The sequence below is a fragment of the Pygoscelis adeliae genome, unplaced genomic scaffold (genome assembly GCF_000699105.1).
Source record: "Pygoscelis adeliae isolate BGI_AS28 unplaced genomic scaffold, ASM69910v1 Scaffold121, whole genome shotgun sequence".
NCBI lineage: Eukaryota > Metazoa > Chordata > Aves > Sphenisciformes > Spheniscidae > Pygoscelis > Pygoscelis adeliae.
Genome location: NW_008824359.1, coordinates 8,606,767 through 8,628,583, shown reverse-complemented (window position 1 = coordinate 8,628,583; position 21,817 = coordinate 8,606,767). Strand labels below are relative to the sequence as shown.

General features: G+C 41.4%; 1 protein-coding gene across 2 annotated transcripts in view; it reads left to right on the top strand.

Annotated features, from left to right (window-relative positions):
* HMBOX1 (homeobox containing 1) overlaps window positions 1-21,817 on the top strand; it is a 74,521-nt gene that overhangs the window by 31,748 nt on the left and 20,956 nt on the right. For both annotated transcript variants that reach the window (XM_009319713.1, XM_009319714.1), the window contains exons 5-6: window positions 4,731-4,841; window positions 12,074-12,227. In XM_009319713.1, the coding sequence (XP_009317988.1) occupies window positions 4,731-4,841; window positions 12,074-12,227 (265 nt within the window). The remainder of the gene's footprint in view (window positions 1-4,730; window positions 4,842-12,073; window positions 12,228-21,817) is intronic.

The following is a 21,817-nucleotide window of genomic DNA, read 5'->3' as shown; positions in this document are numbered from 1 at the left end:
TTTTCCTATCTTGTTATTTGAAGCTCCTTTTAACATAGCTGCAGCTTACTCGGGGGTAGGTATTTAGCCCTACATGTGGCAGGTGAGATGCCAAATTTTTATCAACAGTAATTTGAAGTCATGTGCTGCGATTTGCTTTAATTGCCACCAGAATTGTATCTGGGTACCAAGTAAGTTATGGTCAGAAGGCAAATGACAGAGAGAGAAATGTAAGCATGCTAAGAGATGCTGTCTCTTAGCTTCCAAATGTAGATGGAGGGCGGGGGAAATGTTTTCAGAAACTAACATCTTTCTGTTACGTACTACAGTAAAGGAGAGGGAGGAGTATACATAGATGAGCCCTTTGCAGCCAAGCTAAATGCTTTGATGGATGATGCCTCTGCGAGGTTTGGAAATACTACCTTTTCCATTTTTTATTTTTTTTTACACATAAGGAGTGAAAAAACCTTACTTTCCTGAGGTCACAGTGGAGGCAGTCTGTGGCAAAGCAGGAATTTGAATTCAGATTTCTCAGTTCTTAGGCTAGTACCATAAAAACTAAACGACCATTAAAAAAAAAAAAATCAGCGACAATAAAATGCAGAGGGCTTTTTTTTTTTTAAAAAAACCAAACCACCATAATAAATAGAGCTTTCCAGTGTGCAGTTCTGCTAACCTTCCCAATTATTCTGCTTGTACAATTCAGCCCTGTCCTACTGTCTCTGTCTTAATTGATGTGAGATCTTCAGGACTTAGCTTTATATTATGCTAAACACACACAACATCTAGTGCAGTGGAGGGCAGCCTTGAAGCACTGCTGTGACTTAAATAAAATCCCTTAAGGTTTGGAAGCTACACACAGGGATGCTGAGCAAATGCAAATACAAACAAAGTGAAACTTAACTAGTTCCACTGTGAAGAGAATTCAGAAAATTACTGAATTACTGATCATCTGAAATGGCAAGAAACTGGATTTTGAGAAACATTTTCCTTTTTTTTTTTTTTTTAATACTCATGACAACACAGGGAAAGATTTGTTTTTCTATGATTTTGATCTTTGCAGGTTTTCTGTAAACAAGCTTTGCTAATCTCCTAAATTGATTCGTGTCCTTTGCAAGCACATATTATGTGCATCTAGGACTTTGCTTACAAACTGAAGAATTAAAACACAGTCAGTTACTTTCTTCTCCAAATCTGATGTATTCCAGGTGCTTCTAAAAATCTCTCCTGAAAGAAACATTAAAGAAATGCAAAATAGAGTCACTGAACAAATCTGTCTGTGAAGGTGAAAACCAGTTACCAAAGACTTGATGAATAGCACTTTTGAGGGTTATGAGCAGATTTGTAGTGCAGATACCGGTTGCCTTCTCTGATGATGCATTTTGCCGTTTCTTTTATGTATTTGAAAGGGAAAAATTCTCCCCAAATAATTTATGTAGGAGAGAGTGGGGCTGGACAGAAGAGCATGAATGTACTGTCATCTCCATTTTGTTTATAATTATGAATTGTAACCTGCTGTGGGAAGGAGTGACAAGTGGCACAAGAAGTCAACATTAATCCTTTGTGATTACCACTTCTCTCTTCAGTATTTTCTGTGAGAAAACTAGTTGCACTCATTACAATGTGTTCATGTCCCTGCTGATGCTGAGCCCAGAGGATGGCAGTCTTCCTTGAGGTCAGTGGTTCAGTTTGAGAGTGAATTTCCTCAAGACCGCTGGATTTTCAGTACTCCAGAGAACTTATTTCATTAATCTGCTTCTGGCAGCGGGATGCTTTCTTTATTCCTGCCAGTGCAATTTCCTAAAGTAGACTGATTACAGACAATGTGACAGGATGGTACTGGTGGTGGTACTAGTCATTGTCCCTGTGAGCCAACTGCATAAAACCCACTTGAGATGCAAGAAACTCTGATGTGACAATTCGGGGTTTTTTTAATTGAAAGGGGTGAAGGATGGGTTTGTGATTAAGACACTGTACTGGGATCTAGGAGATCCTGGATCAGTTTTTCTGCTACGGACTTTGCATGTGACCTCGAATCAGCCAAGCTGTTGGAATATACAGTTTTGGGGGCACTAAACTGAACTGATGTACAGATGAAAGATATTTTATATCTTAAAAACAAAAGGAGGAGGAGTGGTATAGGTAGAGGAAACCTTTAAGAAGCTCAGCTCTCACCACAGATCTCTGAAACAAGGAAAGAGAATAATAAGAACCAGAAGAGAATGATAGGAAATGGGACTTAAAGGGTCTTCTAAAGGTCATCCGCTAAATTCCTATGACCATAAGCAAGATCAGCTGCCTAAGCTGTACCTGACACGTTATCTGGGTTTGCGGCATTGCTATAGAAGTTTGCTAGCTAAAGAGCAAAATAGGTATGGGCTTTTTGCTAATGCAAAAGATGCTATGGACTGCAGTGCTATTCATGAGATGCTGTAGTCAAATAATAACGTACTGAGAATTTATAGTGCATTTGTTGAATCTGTACATCTCAATGTCCTTCACAAAATTGCATTTTGCAGAAGTGACTTTATAAACTGTGAGGACTCGCAATGAGTCAAATGTGGACATGGCAATACACAGCTTGAATCTTTTGGCTCCTTTGCTTTGTCTCGAGCACATTGTCTGAAGTGGCTAACATCTGTACCACTTTATGACAGTATCAGGGAGCCTCTTGAGCGGAATTTGGATTTTCCACTACACAACTCTTGTTGAAGATACTTAATCTCTATTTATAATTTTTATCTAATAATGCTGTGCATTTATATCTTACATTGTTGTCCAAACACTCAATAAACACTAATTCACTGCAATAAGTGTAAGCAGACTGTAGTAAACAAGTAAGTTAATGGTCCTGTTATCCTCTGATTAATAGGAGCCATGCAACCAAAAGCAGTGAGACACAAACATTTGTGTCCCACAGCACTGTGTTAAAAGAAATGGTTTTTATAAATCATAATAGTAGGTAAAGAGCTGCAAATTTTCAAAACTTGGTCTTCTCACTGGCGATCAGGCATCTAGATTGTATGACTTCAACTAGACTGAAGCCTTCTTTTGGGCTGGAGAGTTTTATTGACTTAATATTGACTTCTTCGGGTATTAACTTGTATGCTTCCACAGTTACTTGATGTAAACTTGGCAGAATCTAAGGTTTGTGTTTGGCTGAATAATTCCACTTCCCTAGTAGTATAAACTCAATTATATATCCCGATGTGGGCCCTGGGGGTAGTCAACTGTTGACTGCCCCAGCTGTTTCTGAACTCTTTCAGTTGTGGGGCAAAGGCAGTCTCTGGGAATGGATGTTAGGAAGATCAATAGATGTACGGGAAACAAAACCAAACCAGGGTATGTTTTGTGGGCAGACCTCTGCTGAATAGCAGTAAGCTTCTGTACTCGAAACAAAACGCACCTCTCCCTTTTCCCCAGGACAATTAAAACTTTGTAGGCTCTGGAATTCTGCATAAGGAACAACAGTTAAGAGCATAAACCCTGTGATTTTAAGAATCTGGTTGGAGTAAACCCACCTGAATATGACACCTGAGAGTCAAGTTTAATCGTTCTAAAGTTAACTAGTTTCTATGTTCAATGCAAGAAAAGCATAGTAAAACCCCCTCTATTAGAAGTGGTAAAACTACAGGGGGTTGTTTTTCATGAATTAAATATGATTATGAGATCTTATAAAACCTTGACGCATCTCAAGAGGGGAGAGGTAGTTTGGTTTCTGTGTGAAAACCAGCCTTCTACCTGCCTCAGTATTATCACCAAGCAGGTGGTGGCACAGGTGGTGTTCAGCAGTATATTGTTACTTGGAGCACTTCCTAAAACTTTAGTTCTCAGGGGAGTTCAGATGTTGTTAACCCTTTCTGATAGCTGAAGAGCCTTGTGGAAAGCACAGGGAGTCCTCCTACCTGAAGTACTGCTTCGGTTATTCAGCAAACTATGAATTTTTTTTATATTTTCAAATGAACCTACAGTTCACCTCCTAGTGCACTTTTAAACGTCTTGCTTTATTTGGTTCCTCTCCTTCTAATCACTTCTTTTCCCTTTCTGCGTTGATCCTTCGTTCAGTGTCACGCTTTGGAAATAACCATATGGGTTTTTCCCCTTTTACTGTTTTCTTAGAAGTCTTGCTTTAAAAACTCTGGAACTTTTTCCCCCTAATCTTGCCTGGATACCTAGAGCTTGAATCCTGCTTTGCTGACAGACAGCTGCCCTTTCTGTTTTGTTTTCTGGCTGTTGTTATAGCTGCTGATAGTTGGCTTGCTCCATTTCTGGGCTCATTTGATGTATATCACATAAACTGTTTCTATGTTTATCTCCCTTCTTATTCAAGCATTGAATGATAGCGATCTCCTAACTATCATTATTTATATATAATAGTGGGTAAGGGACTTGTTCCCATTTCACAGATGAAGAAGTTGAATTGTCCACAACTTCCCTGATTCTTCAAGTCAGTGGTAGATTTGGCTTCCCAGTTTGTACCCTCTTTGCTTGTAGGCTGATTGTGCTGATTCCAGGATCTACCTTGAGTAAGGTTGAAAATAACAACAGGGAGAAGTTAAAGCAGTTAGGGACGGGGCGGGGAAGCTTGAACTATCTACTTTTTCTGTGATTGAAACATTATGAGTTCCTGGGCTTTGTAAGACAACACCTTTTATCAGTATATAAACCGATTTAAAATGTTTTAAAAAAACAAGTTTTCTCTTCCTCTCTCTTTTTTTTTTTTTGTTTTGTTTTGTTCTGTTTTTTTACAGGTATCAGTCAGAGCCGGATCTCCCATTGGCTGTTGCAGCAGGGGTCGGACCTGAGTGAACAAAAGAAAAGGGCATTTTACAGATGGTACCAGCTTGAGAAGACAAATCCTGGTAAACAAATACAGTCTAAACATCTCCTGCTGTTTTATTTATGGAAAAGAAGCCTTTTGTCACTGGTTTTTACTGTCACTGATCATTCACTTCTTGCTCTGGTGTACTGAAGAGGTATTCCCTCTGACCAGTCTGCTTTTTAGGAGGGTAGGAACAAATCTATGCTTTGCTTTGCAGCAGATGATCCAGAGCTGACTCATCCTTAGCTGTCTGTCCAGCTTCTCGGTCACGGTTACTTGCCCTGTCCTCTCACCGGGGAGAGCTAACTCTGGGAATCAGAAGCAGTCCGTGAAGCTGTAGTCAGCTAACATGAAATATATGCTGAGGCTCTTAAGAATGAACAAATAAAAACCATTAATAATGGCTGTGTAATATAAAGTTGCAGCAAAAAAAACTGCATTTCAGCAGAGAGGAACTTTGGGATAACTTCAGAGGGTTTGGGGTTGGATCTCATGGATGGGATGTTGATAGTTACAGTGATAAGTTGGAGATGCGTCTCTCAAATCCCACCTGCTTCTCCAAATCTCAAAATAGATCTTAAATATAAAAAGAGAAGTAAAGCTCCTCATTATCTTTAACTAACCAGCAATCTTCAAAATCACAGTTGAATTAATTTCCTTGTATTGTTCTTCTCCATAGATTTTGTTTGACCACAGTTCTTATTTTTTCCTTTAGCGGTTTTATTGTAAAGATCAAAATATTTACATTTAATTTCCTTTAAACAATGGCATGATTAAATTAACTCTGTAATTGTTTTAAGGAATTTAAGACTCAGGCTCTCTAATGTGAACTTGGCTTCAATATCTAGAATTCTATTAAGAAAAATTCCAGTGAAAACAAATCCTCAAAACTTCTGCTTTGTGTGTAAGCTGAAAATCAAGAGGCTCCAGCTGTCAGTTGGCCTCAGAATACTTCAGCTTAAAGTTGGGTGGCTTCAAAGCCACAGCCGAGCCTGTCCTTTCTGTTAAGCATCTAGAAAATTGCTTTAAAGAATGAAAGTGCCAAGGGTTGTGACGTGCTGACAAGCTGCAGGGATCACTGAGAAGCCTTGGTTGTGCAGTGGCTGGAATTGTCGTACTAAGGATCGGCAAAGTTACTGGATACAAGCGTTCGGTATCAGCTGCTTTGAAAGCCTCAAGTTGTACCTTACGAAGTAATTCTCAGCCATTTCCCTTTGGTGGAAGGTATTGCCTCCAAAACAGTGGAGAGAACTAGAGGTCTTTTGGAAGGTGTATTCTGGAAAAAAACCCAGAAGTCCTCTCCTAACGACGAAAACTGCTGTGTGGATCCTTCCTATAGCCTTGGATCTTTTCTTTCCAATATCATGTGGAGCTGTTTAAGAAATAGTATTCTGTGCTGGGATAAGAGAAGCCTTGTCAAACTTAGCACTAAAATCTTTACTTCTTCCTCTTAACCTTCTCTCTTTCCCCATATCCGCAAGCTCACATCTTGTTTGTCCTTTCGCTATTGAGAAATGTCGAAGGAAGGAAGACTAGCAACACTGAAGGTTACGGCTTAAACTGAAATGAATCGACATTAACCTGTACTTTTCCGACGCACTGTCTTGCTGAGGTCTCGTTCACTTTTCTTTATTCACATGTGGAAAAATTTCTTGAAGAGTGGTTGTTTGAGTTTAACCTTTTTTCAAATAAGAGATCTTATACAGCGTTTTTAAGAAGTGTAGAAGGCAAGATGGCTCCTCTGCCTATGCCAAGGGACTACTTGGATGCACTTAAATTCCCTTTAGAACCAAATAACATTTGGTTTCTTTTTAGAGGCTGAGGCAAAGGGGGGAACCCGCAGTTTTTTCCCGTAGCTGTTGGAAAAGTCTACTTGAGGAAAATGGTTGTGTTATTTATCGTAGGATAATCCACTGCTTTGAATTATTGCCATCTACTATTGCAGGTCAGACTGGCTAGCCAAGAGATAATTAACGTGCGTATGTGCGAGTGTATACAGTGTATTAAGGAAGGTACCAACCTTGTCCAAAGCATCCTGGGTTTAAATCACTGTTATAAAACCAATTTGGAGCCTAAGTTTTGGATACTACTTACAGTATCCTGTGATTAGTAGACTGGACTAGCCGTTCTGCTGCCTTCTTTAGAGTCAGAAAATGAGGAAATCAGTAGAGCCTCCTGCCCCGTTCACAAAGAAGCGATGCCGTCACTGCACCCTCTGTAGAGTGTAAAAGATTGTCCTCCTTTGAAGAAACTTAAGAGATTAAATGACTGGCATGTGCTTTTTCTATTCGCTCACTTACTAGGAAGTGACATTTGGCTTTCGATTCTCATATATCCCATCTTTTCCAATTCCAGCTGCTGGGAATAAAATCTCAATCCTTCTCCTTTGAGTGATAGAGTGAGGTGTCTCTGCGCAGAAGCACCTACGCATTTGAGTTACCTGCCAATGGGCAAAGTGAGGTCTTCGGGAACTTTTAGTTCCCCCGTTTCCTTAGTTCCTTATTTTGGAAAACTGGATCTTCAGAGTAAGTCCACTTTCTGACTGAATTTGTGTAGTAATGGAAAGAAAACTTTCGCTGAAAATTGAAACAGTTTTGAAGGACTAGGACACCAGATATAATCAATTTATGAACTGTAAAGAAAGAACAGTTGTTTCGTGAGGAAAGCACTGGAGATCATGTGGCAGACTGTAGTCTTTCCTTGGCTCTGCTAGTTTTTCTGTACAACTCTTAGCAAATTATTTCACCTTTGCACCTCACTTTCCCGTCCCCTAGATAAAGATGAGACCATTAACCTGTGTATGACTTGCCTGCCTTGCCTGTAGGGTCCTAACAGCAGGGACTGTCTTTTACTACGCTTATATACTGCACCCAGCCAGGAGTTTCTAATAATAAAGGGGACAAAAGATGACTCATAAATACATCAAAAGAGATTTTAGTTTTCTATTTTCAAATGTATAATGGTGCTATATAACACTTCAAATCATCCACACGCAGTCCTGCATCTGCTAACCAAAGAACTTCGTGTTGTGGAGCCTTAGGGCGGTTTTGAGGCGTTGCTGCTGTTGAGACGTTGCTAGGTGTTGCTCCTATACAGAAGAGACTCAGCAGTTCCATCACGTTCGTTATTTGCCAGCTTGCTTTGGTCTCTTGAATATGCTGTTTGTTGTTCGCTTGGTTTTGATTGCTTATTTGCGTGCGTACTTTCAATATTTCTCCTATCTTTGGTGGCGGGTGTTCAGGCAACAGCAGGCTGGAACATTGCAAAAAACCCTTCAGTCTCATGGATCTGAAAAAAAAACCCACTTTTCCTACTGTATGCAATGATCTTGCTCAAAAATTTCTCCATCAGTGTTTTCCTGGTAGGAGTGATGTTGGAGTTAACAGCAATGCTGCGAATTCCAGTGTACTAGTGATTGTAAATTTTTCTGGAAAGAGTTGCCAATGAGGATGAAAGGCAGTTTTTTGTTGAAGGGAAGAAGTCAGTGCTAAACGCTAGTGTTTGAAAGGTCTTTAATCCAATTAATAGGGATGCTTTTCATTTAGATCAGGCTTTTTTTGGACAGGCACCACAGCTCTTGTGTTTTGTAGAGGACGGAGAGCATTTTGGCAGTAGATAAATAGTATATGTTTCAGAAGCCAGTATATGAGTGCATGGAGTCCCATAACGTACTGATTATTTTTTCCAGAGCCCATGGGTTTCAAATAAATAAATAAATATTTCTTTTTACATTGGTAGTTGTTAGCCTGATTAGTTTGGCTGGCACTGGGTCTTGGGCAATGTGGAAGGCTTGTTATGCAGTAACTTTAGCATGTCTTTTGCCTCTATGTATTGCAAACTGAAGCTGGCACCTAGAAATGATGTGCTGAAGTTACAGATGGATACAGACTGCTTCTGTTTAGGCTGGATATTTATTTCTGCCAGTCTTCTGTAATAGGAAGGCAGCTGTGGTCACCTTGGAGAAAACCATATGCTCTTCCTCCTTGAACAAAAGGGAAAAAGAAAGGTAGTTATTATTAAGATGTAGCATCTCTTGTGTTATTCCCACAGCAGCTCTTGTTTAGCTATAAAAGAAAACCCTACCAAAAAAAAAAAAAAAATCAGGGGCTGGATATCCCATGAGATTTGCACTGGAAACGTATTGTTGGTGATTTACTGTTTTACAGAGCTGCAGAGAAAATAGTCCCTGCTCTGATCCCTTCCATCCAAGCAATGAGCTCTGTAGGGAACCTTTTGCTGTGCAGGCTGCTGATTCAAATCTAGCCTGTCTCAGTAGTAACTGAAAGGTGTTTATCATGTGATCTCAGGTCAGTCTGGCTAAAAATAAAGTGTGACATCTGTTCTTATCAGTGTAATATATGATAGGTACTCGCTGCAAAGGCTTGCTGCTAAATGGTTTTTTGGAGCTGGGAGATGGCCTGAGGCTTGCTCCAACCATTCTGCGCATCGCCCCTGAATGGCAGGGCCTCTCTGAGACACGTGATGTGGATCAGCAGTTGCATGTGACGCTTTTAAGAGCAACTCTCTTTCTTCAGAATAGCGTCTGGGATGTGCTGAGAGAAGGCAGGCCTTTGCCATGAGGAATTTTGAGAACAGAGAGAGAGCTGCATTCCAGTTGGAGAGCACCGCTCTTGCCTCCTCTCCCCAAAACCCACCTGTAGCATCCCCAAAGTCATACCCCGCATTTGAGAAAATACTGGCTTGCACAAAGAAAATTCCATATTGTTGCAAAAGGTGCTCGGCACTGGCAGGTAGTGAGAGATGTAGCTTTTCATTTTTCTCTGCGAAAGGAATTCTCCCCAGACGGTTCACCTCTATACCCCTTAGAGATGTCTTGCTTTTTGATGCATATACTAAGATGAAAATCTCATACTGCATTTGCTCCGCTCATTCTGCTCAAGAGAGAAGTTTCACTTCTTCTTAAAAGCTGTTTGAGGGGTTTGTAAAAAGAATCTGACCTAATAACTAGGATGTAACTTACTAAGTTGTAAAGAAGTGGAGCTGGGTGGTGAGAAGATTGCAACGAAGCGTTGGAACAGCAGAATAAATGGGATCCCCAAGTGCTCACTTAATTGAGGGGGATGAAGAAAAGCTCCATAGTTACCTTATCAAATGTGGCAGCAATGCCTATGTCCACCACTTTGCCACTCATACACAAATAAACTCATACATAAATGCCACTTGGGTAAGCGCGTTTTGGGCCTCTGTATGCATTCAGATGCTTCCGTCTTTATGCGTGTGCAAAAACAGTGGTGGGTACTTGCTTGTAATTCTCAGCATACTTCTCTCTTATCTGTTGCTGATATTGATGTTACCCCATAGAAAAGAGAAATAGGTAAATTGATCTAGCAAGGCTACTAAAACAAAAAAAGCATCTTATATTCAGTAGGTGAATATATCAGTAGCAGGAACAAATTTATGCTTTAAATGCAGATTTTTTTTTCAACCTTTGTCTGAAAAATCTCAGGCAAATTTAATGGAAATACCCTGCGTCTCTTACCTTGATGTTAGGCATCACTGATATTCCTGTACTCTCCCTGTGAAATTAAATCCTCAGGTAGAGAAAGTATATTGCTAAGACAATGCAGGGAAAGCTAATTTCTTGTCCTGTTCTCTCCTGCCTCTTTTTAAAAATTGGGGGGTTTTAAGTTTTTTAGTATTTGGAGAGCATTTAAAGCCTAGCTCCTTGATACTGACCTGGACCCCTAAACTGTGCAAGTGCTAGAAAGAGTAGATAAGGAACTTTCCTTGAAACGGCCTCCCAGTAAGTTGGCAATATAGGAAATGCTTCATGTGTCAGTAAAACTAAGTAATCTGTGTAGGCTCGTTAGCTGGGAATTAGTAAGAGTCACCGTCCGTTGTGGATGTAAGGCAGAGATTGTGGGCTTCCCTTCCTATAGACTTCTCCTGGGTAAAGTTTTTAAATTACTTTGGGCTCCCCTGCCTAACACAGATGCAAGCCCCTGGCAGTATGGAAAAAAACTCATTGCGCATTTCTGGAAAGGAACACACAGCCAAATGCATAAATAGCTAATTTCTTGCTTTTTAACTGTAGGAATTTGTTTATTGGTTAAACTCGTAAGTTCCCTTAACCCTTTTACTCTGTTTTAAATTAAACAAGCAGTGTTGTTTCACTAACACAGTATGTTTATATGATTAAATCCTAACCATTCTGAGCAAGTCTGTGTACCCAGAGGGATTTGCTGTCTCAGCCCTGCTTTTACATGTGCACAGCACTGTATTCCTCCCGTGAGCAGAGCGGCCTGCTTCTCTTGGATCTATCCAGGCTGGTTCAGTGCATGAATTCCAGTTGAGCTCAGGATGCATGTGGGATATAGGTGGTGATTTATCTTTTCATACGACTGTTTTGTGTTTTATTTTTTGCACACAAGAACAGCTATTTCTTCCCTCCAGGGGAAGTCACTGAGCACAAAGCTGTCCTTCAGAACATACCCTGTTTTATGTACTAATGTCCTATACCAGGTTCCCATCCTCACCAAGGGATATATGAAAGATCGGTTTCCCAGTGTGTCTTGATTTATCTTGATTTATTAACTGAGGGGCTGTTGTGGAAAGGATCGGGGTAAGTTTCAAAGGGCCTTTCCTGAGGGCATTGTGCCAAGTCCTGTCTCTTGCTTGATGCTTTCCAGCTCAGGCTTCTTGAAAGGAGAAATATATCCATAGAAGGGGGACAGAAGAGGAAAGGTGTGCTGTTAATCTGCTTTCAGTGACTTTTTCAGGCAACCTGGCACTCAGGAGCCTGTGTTTGCACAGGTCACAGGGTGTGTTTCTATCAGTGGAGCTATTTCAAGTGTTTACTCAGCTCTTCGGACACATCGAAATACCTTTGGTATAAATTTACGTTTTGCTTCCTGAGACTGTTCTACAATTAAATAGAAACCTGCTATTTCCCGTTTCATGGCAGAAGAGGTAGCAGCACAGCCTAAATAAATCCCAGCCTGGGGCATAGCTCACCCTTTCTGTAAGACACTTTTCCTCTTGATGAAGACGGGACAACTTTTCCTAAGTGGCTATCGGCTCAGTTATGTCTCCCTTAGATTTCCATGGTCACCTGATACCTCTCTGGCTTGGAGGTTGGGGATGGGAACTCTAGCTGGCTTTGTGTATCTTTAAGGTGTCTTTGTTTGATAATGCTTTACTTTTTTAGTTTGAATGGTTTCATCACCTGTCTTGTCTTTTTTTCATGAGCAGGAGTGAGAAAATGGGCATGATTTTTAATCCACTAGGAAACACAGTGTTTATTATTCTTAGGGGCTACGTTAAGCATGAGACCCGCTCCTATCCCAATAGAAGAGCCAGAATGGAGACAGACGCCTCCCCCAGTCACAGCTACCTCTGGGACCTTCAGACTACGGCGAGGCAGTCGGTTCACATGGAGAAAGGAGTGCCTGGCTGTTATGGAAAGGTATGTCACTTTGGGGTTATGGAGATGGGCATTTTAAAGCCATTTTTAAAGCCAAGTATCCTTTTTGCTGTTCTGGTGAACACCAGCTTCATTTTCATGGATGTGTTTTAGCATCACGCAAGCCAATAACAGTGTAATCATCTGATTCTAGGCGATAGAGTAGGTGGAGCTATTTCACCCCTTCTGTTGTTTGAATATGTTATACTGCTTTGGGCAATATCTCTTTTTTTTGTAGGCCCTAAGGCACGTTGTCCTTAGCTCAGTCTGAGAGTGTTCAGCTCTTCCTTTTCTTTTGCAGAAACCTTTCCTTCTAGCCTAATCCAAGCTCGGTCTTGGGGGGGGCGCTGCACACTCTTTACATTCTACATTTCTCTTTTCCCAATTTACTGATTCATCCTCATAATGTATCATGTTATTTTGTAGTTGATACTGGCATTTTGGCAGCACTATAATTGTTCAGGATGCAGAACTTTGCCTAACAAGCAGTAGATTCCTTGTCCAAAAAGGCTCTTACAACCCTTTTACATGAACTGGGAACAGTTCAGAGCAAAGTGGATCTTTCAAATACATATGCAGAGTGGCAGGTGATCATTAGAGCTCCCAGCTCTTCAGTCCCGCAGAGACGAAGCACTCTCTGAGCCTGGTCTGCTGGCTGCCTATGTGCTTTGCCTTTTACTTAGAGTAATGTCTCTTTTGTGGATAATACTGTATAATAGAAAAGGGCTAGTGAACTCAAACATGTTTTAGGGATGAATGCTTATTTCTGTTAAGGGCTAAATGGCTGGGAGGAGTTTTCTTCCTTCCGAGAGCACGAGGAACCTCCTTTCCACAAAAGCACCAGATGACTCCCTGTGTGTGTGCTACACTCCTCTCTGGTTTGCAACTCCATTGAGCCCTTGGCCAGCAGGTTTTTAGGATGTGCTTTTGCCCCTTCTGTAATGCTTCTCTTTCCTCTTGTTTGCACAAGGGTCTTTGGAACTGGTTAGGACTAGGAGAGTGTCTCCTTTTGCCTAAGCTAAGACCAAAATACCAAACTCCCTCAGGGACCCGAGCCGTTTTACACACAGGATGGACATACTTTGTGGCCACAGGCCATCACGGGGCTTTGCAGGGCTGAGACCAGTAACTAAGTGTTTGCTTCCATATTCTGTTCTGGCACTGCACTGATGTTTTCAGCTTTGGCTGAATGTTTCCCCAAAGGAAATAATGTAAATGTCTGAAATCTGTTCTGCTTTGCTGGACCCAACTAATGTGAAGTCCTGAAATCTGATAGTACAGGGGACTGTGTTTTTCTAGTGTCCCCCTCCATGCAGGCAGTATGATGCGCAGTGTAGGATCTTGAGCACTTTAAAATGCTTGTATGACTGTCCTGATTGCAGTATGTAGGATGACAAAAATTTTATCTCTCTGTGCACCTTCACGACAGGACCATCTCCTTATTAACCCTCCGTGTGTGAAATATTTAGTTACTCTGAAGTAGAATTAGAGCTCTTTGGGCGTGGGTGTTTTCCTTCTTGGTTTCTGTTTGGCCTAAAGTGCAATAACTGCTATTATTTGCTGTTTGAATCATGATAGTGCCTTAGACTCCTTTGTGCTAGGTGCTGTGGAAACACAGAGCAGAAAGAGAAAGCTAAGCAAGCAAGCACTGCCCTTTCCTCTTTCAGATCTCTCCCAAAGCCAGTCTCTGCTGTGACACTCTCAAGAAGTCAGACAACCTGTAATGGTTTGGTATGTGTCTGTTAGAAAGGTGTGAGATTTGGTTTTGTGTATGGAAAGAAGCAAGTCGGTGTTGACGTTGGAAATCATCCGGTTGTGTATGCAGATACATAATCACTTGGTCTAATTTTTCATTACCCTCTTTCTTCTTCTTTGTCATTCTTGGTTTTGTTCGCTGCGTCTTGTGCTCTGTAAGGTCTTTGCTGCTGGGGTTTTCTTCTTACTCTGCTGTTTAATGGAGACTTCTGCCACATTGCCTTAATCCTGGCTTTAATATTAATTTGCAAAGCCCTTGCTAGGTCACCGTGAGCACTGAATTTCACAGCCTTGTGTGGTACTGGGAAGCATGACTGAGGAGTTTTACTTGAGGCAAGAACACAGTAAACTCGAGCCGTGGTAAAAGCTTTCTATGATAATAAAACCACACCATAAAGCAAGTTGGGAATATGGTTGTTTAACTGTTAAACTTTAATAGGCCTAGTTGAGCTGTAAGGATGAGCTGTTCTATGTGACAAGTTTTGAAAGAGTGGGAGGAGAACACTCTTTTGGGAGCCTTAGGAAGAAGCTAATTAATTTCACTTACAAGTCACCGGAGTCTTCCAGGCTTGTCCGTAATATGATTCATAACAGCAGCCAGGATGAAGGTAACCAGACTCCTGGCTGTCTGGCCCAAGCAGATCAGGTTCACTTGATGCCATAGGGTCAGGAATAAGCATTTGGCCCACTAAATGGTGTTTGGCGTTGCATGTGGTCTGGTGCCATTTATGGGGTAATTTGCATTTTCCTCTGAAGGATTAAGTTTTGACTGTGAGTGGAGGCATCTTACTCAGTTTAATGGACTGTTTTCCTTAATTAAATGCAAATTTCATTGCATTGCATTTGTATGTCCTGCAGCATCTTGATGCGCTGTTGGTGCACGCAGGGATTTAGGCACCTAGTTTTGAGCTTCTTGTTTGGGAACCTCAGTAAAGTGCTTGTTCATCTAGGCTTCTAGCTATTCAGCCATGAGGAGTAGAGATCCAGAAGACAATCCCATCCCACTGATGCAACTCATATGAGGGCTACATGCACCTTCCTCTCTGGCTGCAAAAGAGGAGCCTTCTGCAATTAGATCTAACTTTGGTGATTTAGTTAAATGCCTGAAGATAAGAGGGTTGAGTCCAGGCCTTAATGGGAACTCTTGTGTAGGTAATGCAGAGCTACTACTTCCTATAAACTTCTGAAACGTTGCTGCGAAGCTATATAAACATTTTTTGGGGTGAGGATCAAAGTCTTGGGCTGCTATATCAGTTAATTGTGGTACGTGCTTTTGACTTGGATTCAGTTGGTGAGAAATGCAGTTGCTAAAAGTCGATGTGTCAAACCAGCTGAGAGCACTTCAAGGAAGGAATCTGAATTTGATTGCAAAAATTAGGGATATTTGCTTCTAGGAGCAGGCTCTCCAACTGAAAATGCACAGCGCCAGTCAGGATTTGGCTCATGAATGAGAAGGATGAGGGTTGAAGGGCTAGTTTCTCTTTTTTTAAAAGTCTGAAATCAACAAAAACTCCAGTGCAATTAATTATTATATTGGTGCCAACCTGATATAATTAAGATTAGAGTTAGGGCCAGCACATATACTTAAATGCCTAATGTACATAACTGTCTGTATACAGGGTATGTGTATTAAAGAAACTAATTGGTTTATACTGGATTTCCAGAATGCTGCTTGCGGTTTCTGTAATTCAATTCTCCAGTCTTTACTGCTTTTTTGGAAATTCTCCCAGGGTAGTTTATTAGTCGCTAGGCTTAGATTTCGGACAATAGATTCAGGTCTCTTTCTCCCTCTCTCTCCTTTTTTTTTTTTTTTTTTTTTTAATATCTCTCCGAATATTTATGCTCTGAAGGTTAAGAGGTGCAATAGTTCCAGAAAGTAAAGTTCTATATTTAACTGCAGACTAGGTGTGGTTCAGACAACTGCAGTGCAAGCTCCCTCTCGCTGCTGTGCTAGTGATGTCAACCTTGACCTGTTCTCTTCTTGAGCCTCCTGCTCATGAAATATGCTGAGTTTTGTGTGTGGTGATGTTGTCGTGTGGCTTACCCTCCTTTGGGAACAGAGCTAAGACTACAGCAGTCCTTTCTGTGAAAACTTGAGGTTAAACTTGAAAGTCTGTTTCTGGTTCAGTTTTGTGTTCTTCGTTGAGTCTTGTCCCAAAGATATTTTTTTTTTTTTTCCCCTGCTTTACTTCTTTTCAACCCTACTCATTAGAACCACGAAATTGAAAATTCCCTTAGGGTTTTCTCTTTTTTAACAAAGCTGTGTTTTTTTGTCTATCTTTTTTTTTTTTTTTTTTTTTTTTAAGTGATTGGTGCTTCTCCTCTAATCATATGTTGGAGTTGAGGTTTATCTTCTTTTTCAGGCAAAAAAAACATCTAAGATTGGCAGCAGAATCAATGACTGTATACATGTTTTAAGGCCCTTTTGCTGAGTGCCATTAAAGACTGGGGGGGGGGGGGTTGAGTGTTGTTTTTTAAGTATATGCTTTATCCAAAGATTAAATTAAAATAACTGTAAATTCTGCTCTAAACAAAATGAATAATTCATCAGTTGAAAGTATTTCAGTTTGTCTAGGGAGCAGGGACTTTGCTTTCTGGTTGAAGGTTATTTGGTTTGATTTTATGGGTTTGGTTTTCTATTTTAACATTTGTCTGTGCTCTTGAAGCATCCTTTTGTAAAGACGTATTTAGATTAAATAAGACTAGATGATATAGATACCTATTATCCCCATTTCATAGATGGCAAAACAGAGTCAGGTGTTTCACTTGGCTTTGTGATCCAAGGCAACTTTATTCATAAGAGAAATGGGTTTAGATTTCCCAAGATACTGAGGGTATAGTTTCATGATACAGCTGAGCTGAATTAACGGTTTGTCAGCATCTCATCCTTAGGTGTTATCCTGTCTCATCACCCTTCTCAATTCCTCCTCCTCAGTTTCCCTGCTCCTGCCACCCTGCATTGTGCCAGATATGTTTCTTGTCTGATTGAAATACCAGCCAATTCAGCTTGGTTCAGAAAAAAAGAAATCCTTTTTATTTCCCCTTGCATTTTATTGAATGGGTTCAGCTTGCTGTGCAATGAGGGCGTGCCAGAACTGGCTCAGGGCAAATGACAGGCAAGCACGGGGAAGGGGAAGTTTAACAAAAAGATGTACAAATTTTGCATGGTGCTTTTTTGGTCTGCTTGGTTTTGTTCTGGTTTTGTTTGGTTTGAGTTGGATGAGTTCCTGGTTTGGTTAAAAGCATGGTCACGCTGACAGTTGTGCTGGCATCATGGAAGAGGTGTCCTTTGATTTTTGCCAGGGAGAAGCAATGTGTTACCCTGGTATCACTGCCAAACTGCTCTAATTTGACCAGGGTGTATTCTTGTTCCCCCTTTGGAGTGGACCCAAGTTGGCGAGGAAGGTCATCTCTGTGCCAAAACCAGTCCCTGCTGCATTTCCATCAGCCGCACGCTTACTCTGTAGAAGATTCAGCATCGCCTACCCTCCTGAAAGAAGCACCTTCTGCAGTGGTCCCAGCGAGCCGGTGCCGGGCTGGGCCAGCGGAGCTCTGTGCATGGTTCTGGCCCTGAGCGACGTCAGTCCTGACATGCGTTATTAGAAATTCTTCCGATTGTGAAAGCGCTATTACTGCAGCTCTCCTGAGCGCTGGGGCTTCCACGGCTTCCCTGGGGAAAATGAGAGCTCTATTAGCTCCTGAAATTCAGTTAGGAAATTTTCTTAGTTAATTTCATCCCATTACTCTTAGTTATGTCTTCTAGCAGAACCTTAATACCGGCCCCATAGGGGATCTAAGTTTCCTGTGCAAGGCTTTGGAGGAGATTTAAGTTTTGGGTTCATTGCGTTTCTCCCTTTTCAAGCTGACAACAGAGCAGGAAGTAATGTCTTTCGGCTTCTTCCATTAGGCTTGTACATTGTTAGAAACAGAACATCAGTTTCTCATCAATATAACAATGTCCACCGGTTGGCTCGGGAATGCTGCTCGTCTTCCTCGGGTTTGTTTTGCAGGCTGCTAAGAGGTGAGGAGCGCTGAGAGTTGTGCTCTGCTGTCCCTATGACCCGCAGATGTCATTGAACCTTTCGGTGACTCACTGTTCTCAACTGTAAAATATCTACTACCTGCTTGGGAGACCGAGCCAAACCAAAGAAAGGATGAGCCAGATGCTAAAGGCCTGTAACTTTTGGGTTGCTAAGGAAGATTTGTGTTAGGCATTAGGAAAAACCTTCTAACTTCAGGAACGGTTGAGCACTAAGCAGGTTATCTATAGAAATTATGGAACATTTCTCCAGGAGCAAATTAGCTAAAATCTGTCAGGATGGTTCTGATATAATTGATCTTAATGCAGAGGGAAACATCAGGTGACTTCTTTACATTATTTTTCAGCTCTTTCTATTCTGTCATAAGGTGCTTGTTAGTCAGCAACTTGCAGTGGGAGGTTCAACTTCATTAAGTCCTTTGAGGTGTAGGAAGGGACTGTTTTTTTAGGATCTTTGTTTGCTGTTCATGCTTGTGAAATGCTTTGAGATCTGTGAGTGCAGGCACTTTGCAAAGGCATTCAGTAAAGTTCACAATTTAGACACAGGCAAGATCTTTTTATTGTCTGAAAGTTCAAGTGGTCTGGCTCAGGGTCATTGCTGTATGTCTTCATAAAATGCAAAAGCAGCCATTTTATGCTTGCTACACAGTATCTTTCTTCTTTTGCATTAGATCAAGCTATGTTCCCTCTTAGACATGCATAATATGCAAGCTTCCTATTCTAATCAGCTGTAAGCAAATCCCAGTTGTTTGGCAGATTGCATGCAGTAAAATATGCTGGGATGTCTGTCCAAAGTGCTCGCCAGACTCCAGTCTCTTGAAGGATCCAGCACGTAATGAGTTATTTTTCTTTTTCAGGCAGCTCAGGTGCTTTTTGTATCTTTGTGCTTTCTCTCTCTCTCTTTTGTCTTTTTTTTTTTTTTTTTAAATAATAAATAAAGAGAGCTGTGGGAGGGGCAACTCCTTGCAGCAGACTCTGGATAAAATTTTTGTACCTGCCAAGGTCAAAATAACTGAAAGCAACATTTGCAAAAGAAGCCTTGTCAGTCTGACCTGCAACAGCACTGTCTGGTGCAATGAACCCACATTTTAAGAATGGGAATTCTTCTCTAGTCCAGATAGTCTCCTGTATTTCTCCAGGACCAGCTGAGATACTTCCGTGTTCTGTCTCCCTGCTCATGAATGTGAGAAGCAAGATCTCATGCTGAGTTACATACAACATTGTCTTCTCATAGCATCAAAGCAATTGTCATACATATGGGATTGGAAACCTCTATAAGTGCCCAAATGCTTTCAGTGAAGATGTAAAAAGGCATCGTTGTTGCTTACTGCGCAGGCTAATGTAATTTTTGCTGGCTCCAGTAGCACCAATGTGTGGGAGGATCTGTAAGACCAAATTTACCTTTTAACCTGTTATTTGCTTTTAAGAACATCTGCTGGCTCCTTCAGGGGTGTCCCAGCTCAAAGACCCCATACTTCGGAGCGTACCCCCGAATGCTTACCTGTGCAACATCCGACTGCCCTGTCTGCCCTTGCAGTGATTTCATGCATGTAATGTAAAGCTGTGTTGGGGCATTGCATAGGAAGGGGAGGTATAGAGGCAACCTCAATTCAACCTGAGTTCCTACTAGGAAAACATGAGTGCGACATGGCAGGCAGGTCTGAAGAGCACCATGAACTACAGGCTGCTTAATATCTGCCTAGGTCAGCCTCCTTCAGGAGCAGCTGTTTTGTCCTTGGGTGCCTTTTCCAGCTCCATCTTTTGCCCCTGGCACAAGGGCTGACTTTGCGATGTGTGCCGGTACCGCACCAGCACTGTGGAGTTCCGGCATGTGAGTGAAGCTTCAAGGCTTGGCAATAACCCAGGTGGTGATGATGATGGTGTTTGTCATTCTTTCTACCTGTCCTCTCCAGCCTGTGACTAGTTCACACATGGCTAGCAATCATATGGCTGTGGACGAAAGCTCTTATCTCCTACCCTATTTTTTCTTTAAATCCTGCTATTGCAGCTGTGGGCATTCTTATTATTCACATAAATAGGTAATTCCTTCTAAATCCTGCTAAGGTCTTCAGGGTACTTTGGGAGAGCTAATTATACCGAGTTTCATTTTACATGCTAAAATGTGTTTAAAAAGTTGGAGGTCTCTTTTGCCTGAGTATCACTAGAAAGAATAAGAAAGAACATTGCATTTACCTTCCCATGACCATTCATTGTATATGCTACTATCAATGTGCTGCTTATTTATCTCCTCTCTGAACTAAACAGTGCTTCTCTTATCTCTTCTCAGATGGCAAGTCCTCCCTTGCCTTTAATAACATTCATTGTCACTCTTCTCTGGACCTTTTCTATTTCTACATTCAATTCTTAGTGGCCCAGGGTAGGTGAGTAGGGACAGGAGCAGAACTGATTACCATATTTCCAGGGTGAATATTCCAGCTTATACAGGCAGCTGAATCTGATTCCTGTTGTTCTCTGACCTCCAGCCTAACATCTGGTTTTTGCTGATCACTTTTGTGTATTGATTGAGAGTATGTTTTCTTTGAGTAGTCCGCAGTGATATGTGTGTCTCTTTCCTGAACGGTTACAACTAATTTAGATCCAGTCACGTATGTGAGGAGTTTGAATTTGTTCTTTTCCATGTGCATTATCCTGCTTTTTGCAAAGACAGCAAATGAGGTTCAGTCATGGGAGTGTTTAGATATTTTTGAAATTCACAGCAATTATCTGCTTTATTTGTATCCAATATAAATAATTCACTTTCCAGAACATTATTTAATGTAACCGTTAATGCCAATCATTTTAGGTCACAGCTTCTCTGAGCCAAGGGCTTGTATTCTGTTTGTACGCAGAGCCTAGTGCAGTGGGCTCTCTACAATCACGCTGAGACCTCTCGATGCTGCTTGCTGTAAGGACAGCATAAAAGTGTAAGTCTAGCGCTCTGGGTTATCTCTTTGAGCTTTCTTCTATGCCAACACTAGACTTTCTGTAATCCTTCATGGTATTCTTCTTCCTGTGACTGGTCTGTTTAAAGTACGCAGAATCGAATAGTAACAAAAAGCTCATATTAATTAGCTGCATCGTTATTTTCTTACCTGTTGACATGATTTGGGGAGGCAGGGAAAGTCATGGCATACTTCTCACAGAAACTGCGTGAACTGGACCCTGGCACAGTCAGTCTACATTTTGTGTAACCGTTTTATAATGACTATTCACTGTAGGCTGTCTGGGACAAAATTTCTTGATCATACTACAACCCGTGTAAAGGTGACGTGTCTTTGGATGTGCTCTGGTGCAAGGGTGTAACACACTCTGCTGTCTCTATGTCTGTACTGAAGGAGCTTGAGACAACAGTGGGGAGTGTACTCACTCTTTGTGAGCAGGCTCCTGGGAAGTCCAGCAGATAAGGCAGTGGCAAATGGCTCCCTGGGCAATGACAAGCACGAGTGACCATAAAGCTGTGATCACTCCCCCTTTGGCTCTTTTTCAGCCTGCTTAAAGTCCTGAGAAAGAACTGGACAGCTCTGACCTGCCAAGGAGGGTCGTTCCAGGTCCAAGTTCAGCTAAAAGGGATAGTCATCGCTTACAGTGAGATTTACCTGACCTGGATGTAATATTATCCATGGAATAAACTCACTTAAGTGAATTACAAAATTAGCTTCTTGAGTGATCTGGAAAGTGTTCGGAAGGAATTAGTAATCAGGTTGGCACCCTGTCACCTCTCACTCTGAGGCAGCCAGCTGTCGGCATGGACTATACGTGAGCACCATCCAGCTGAAAGCACTGTTGGATTCGCCCATTT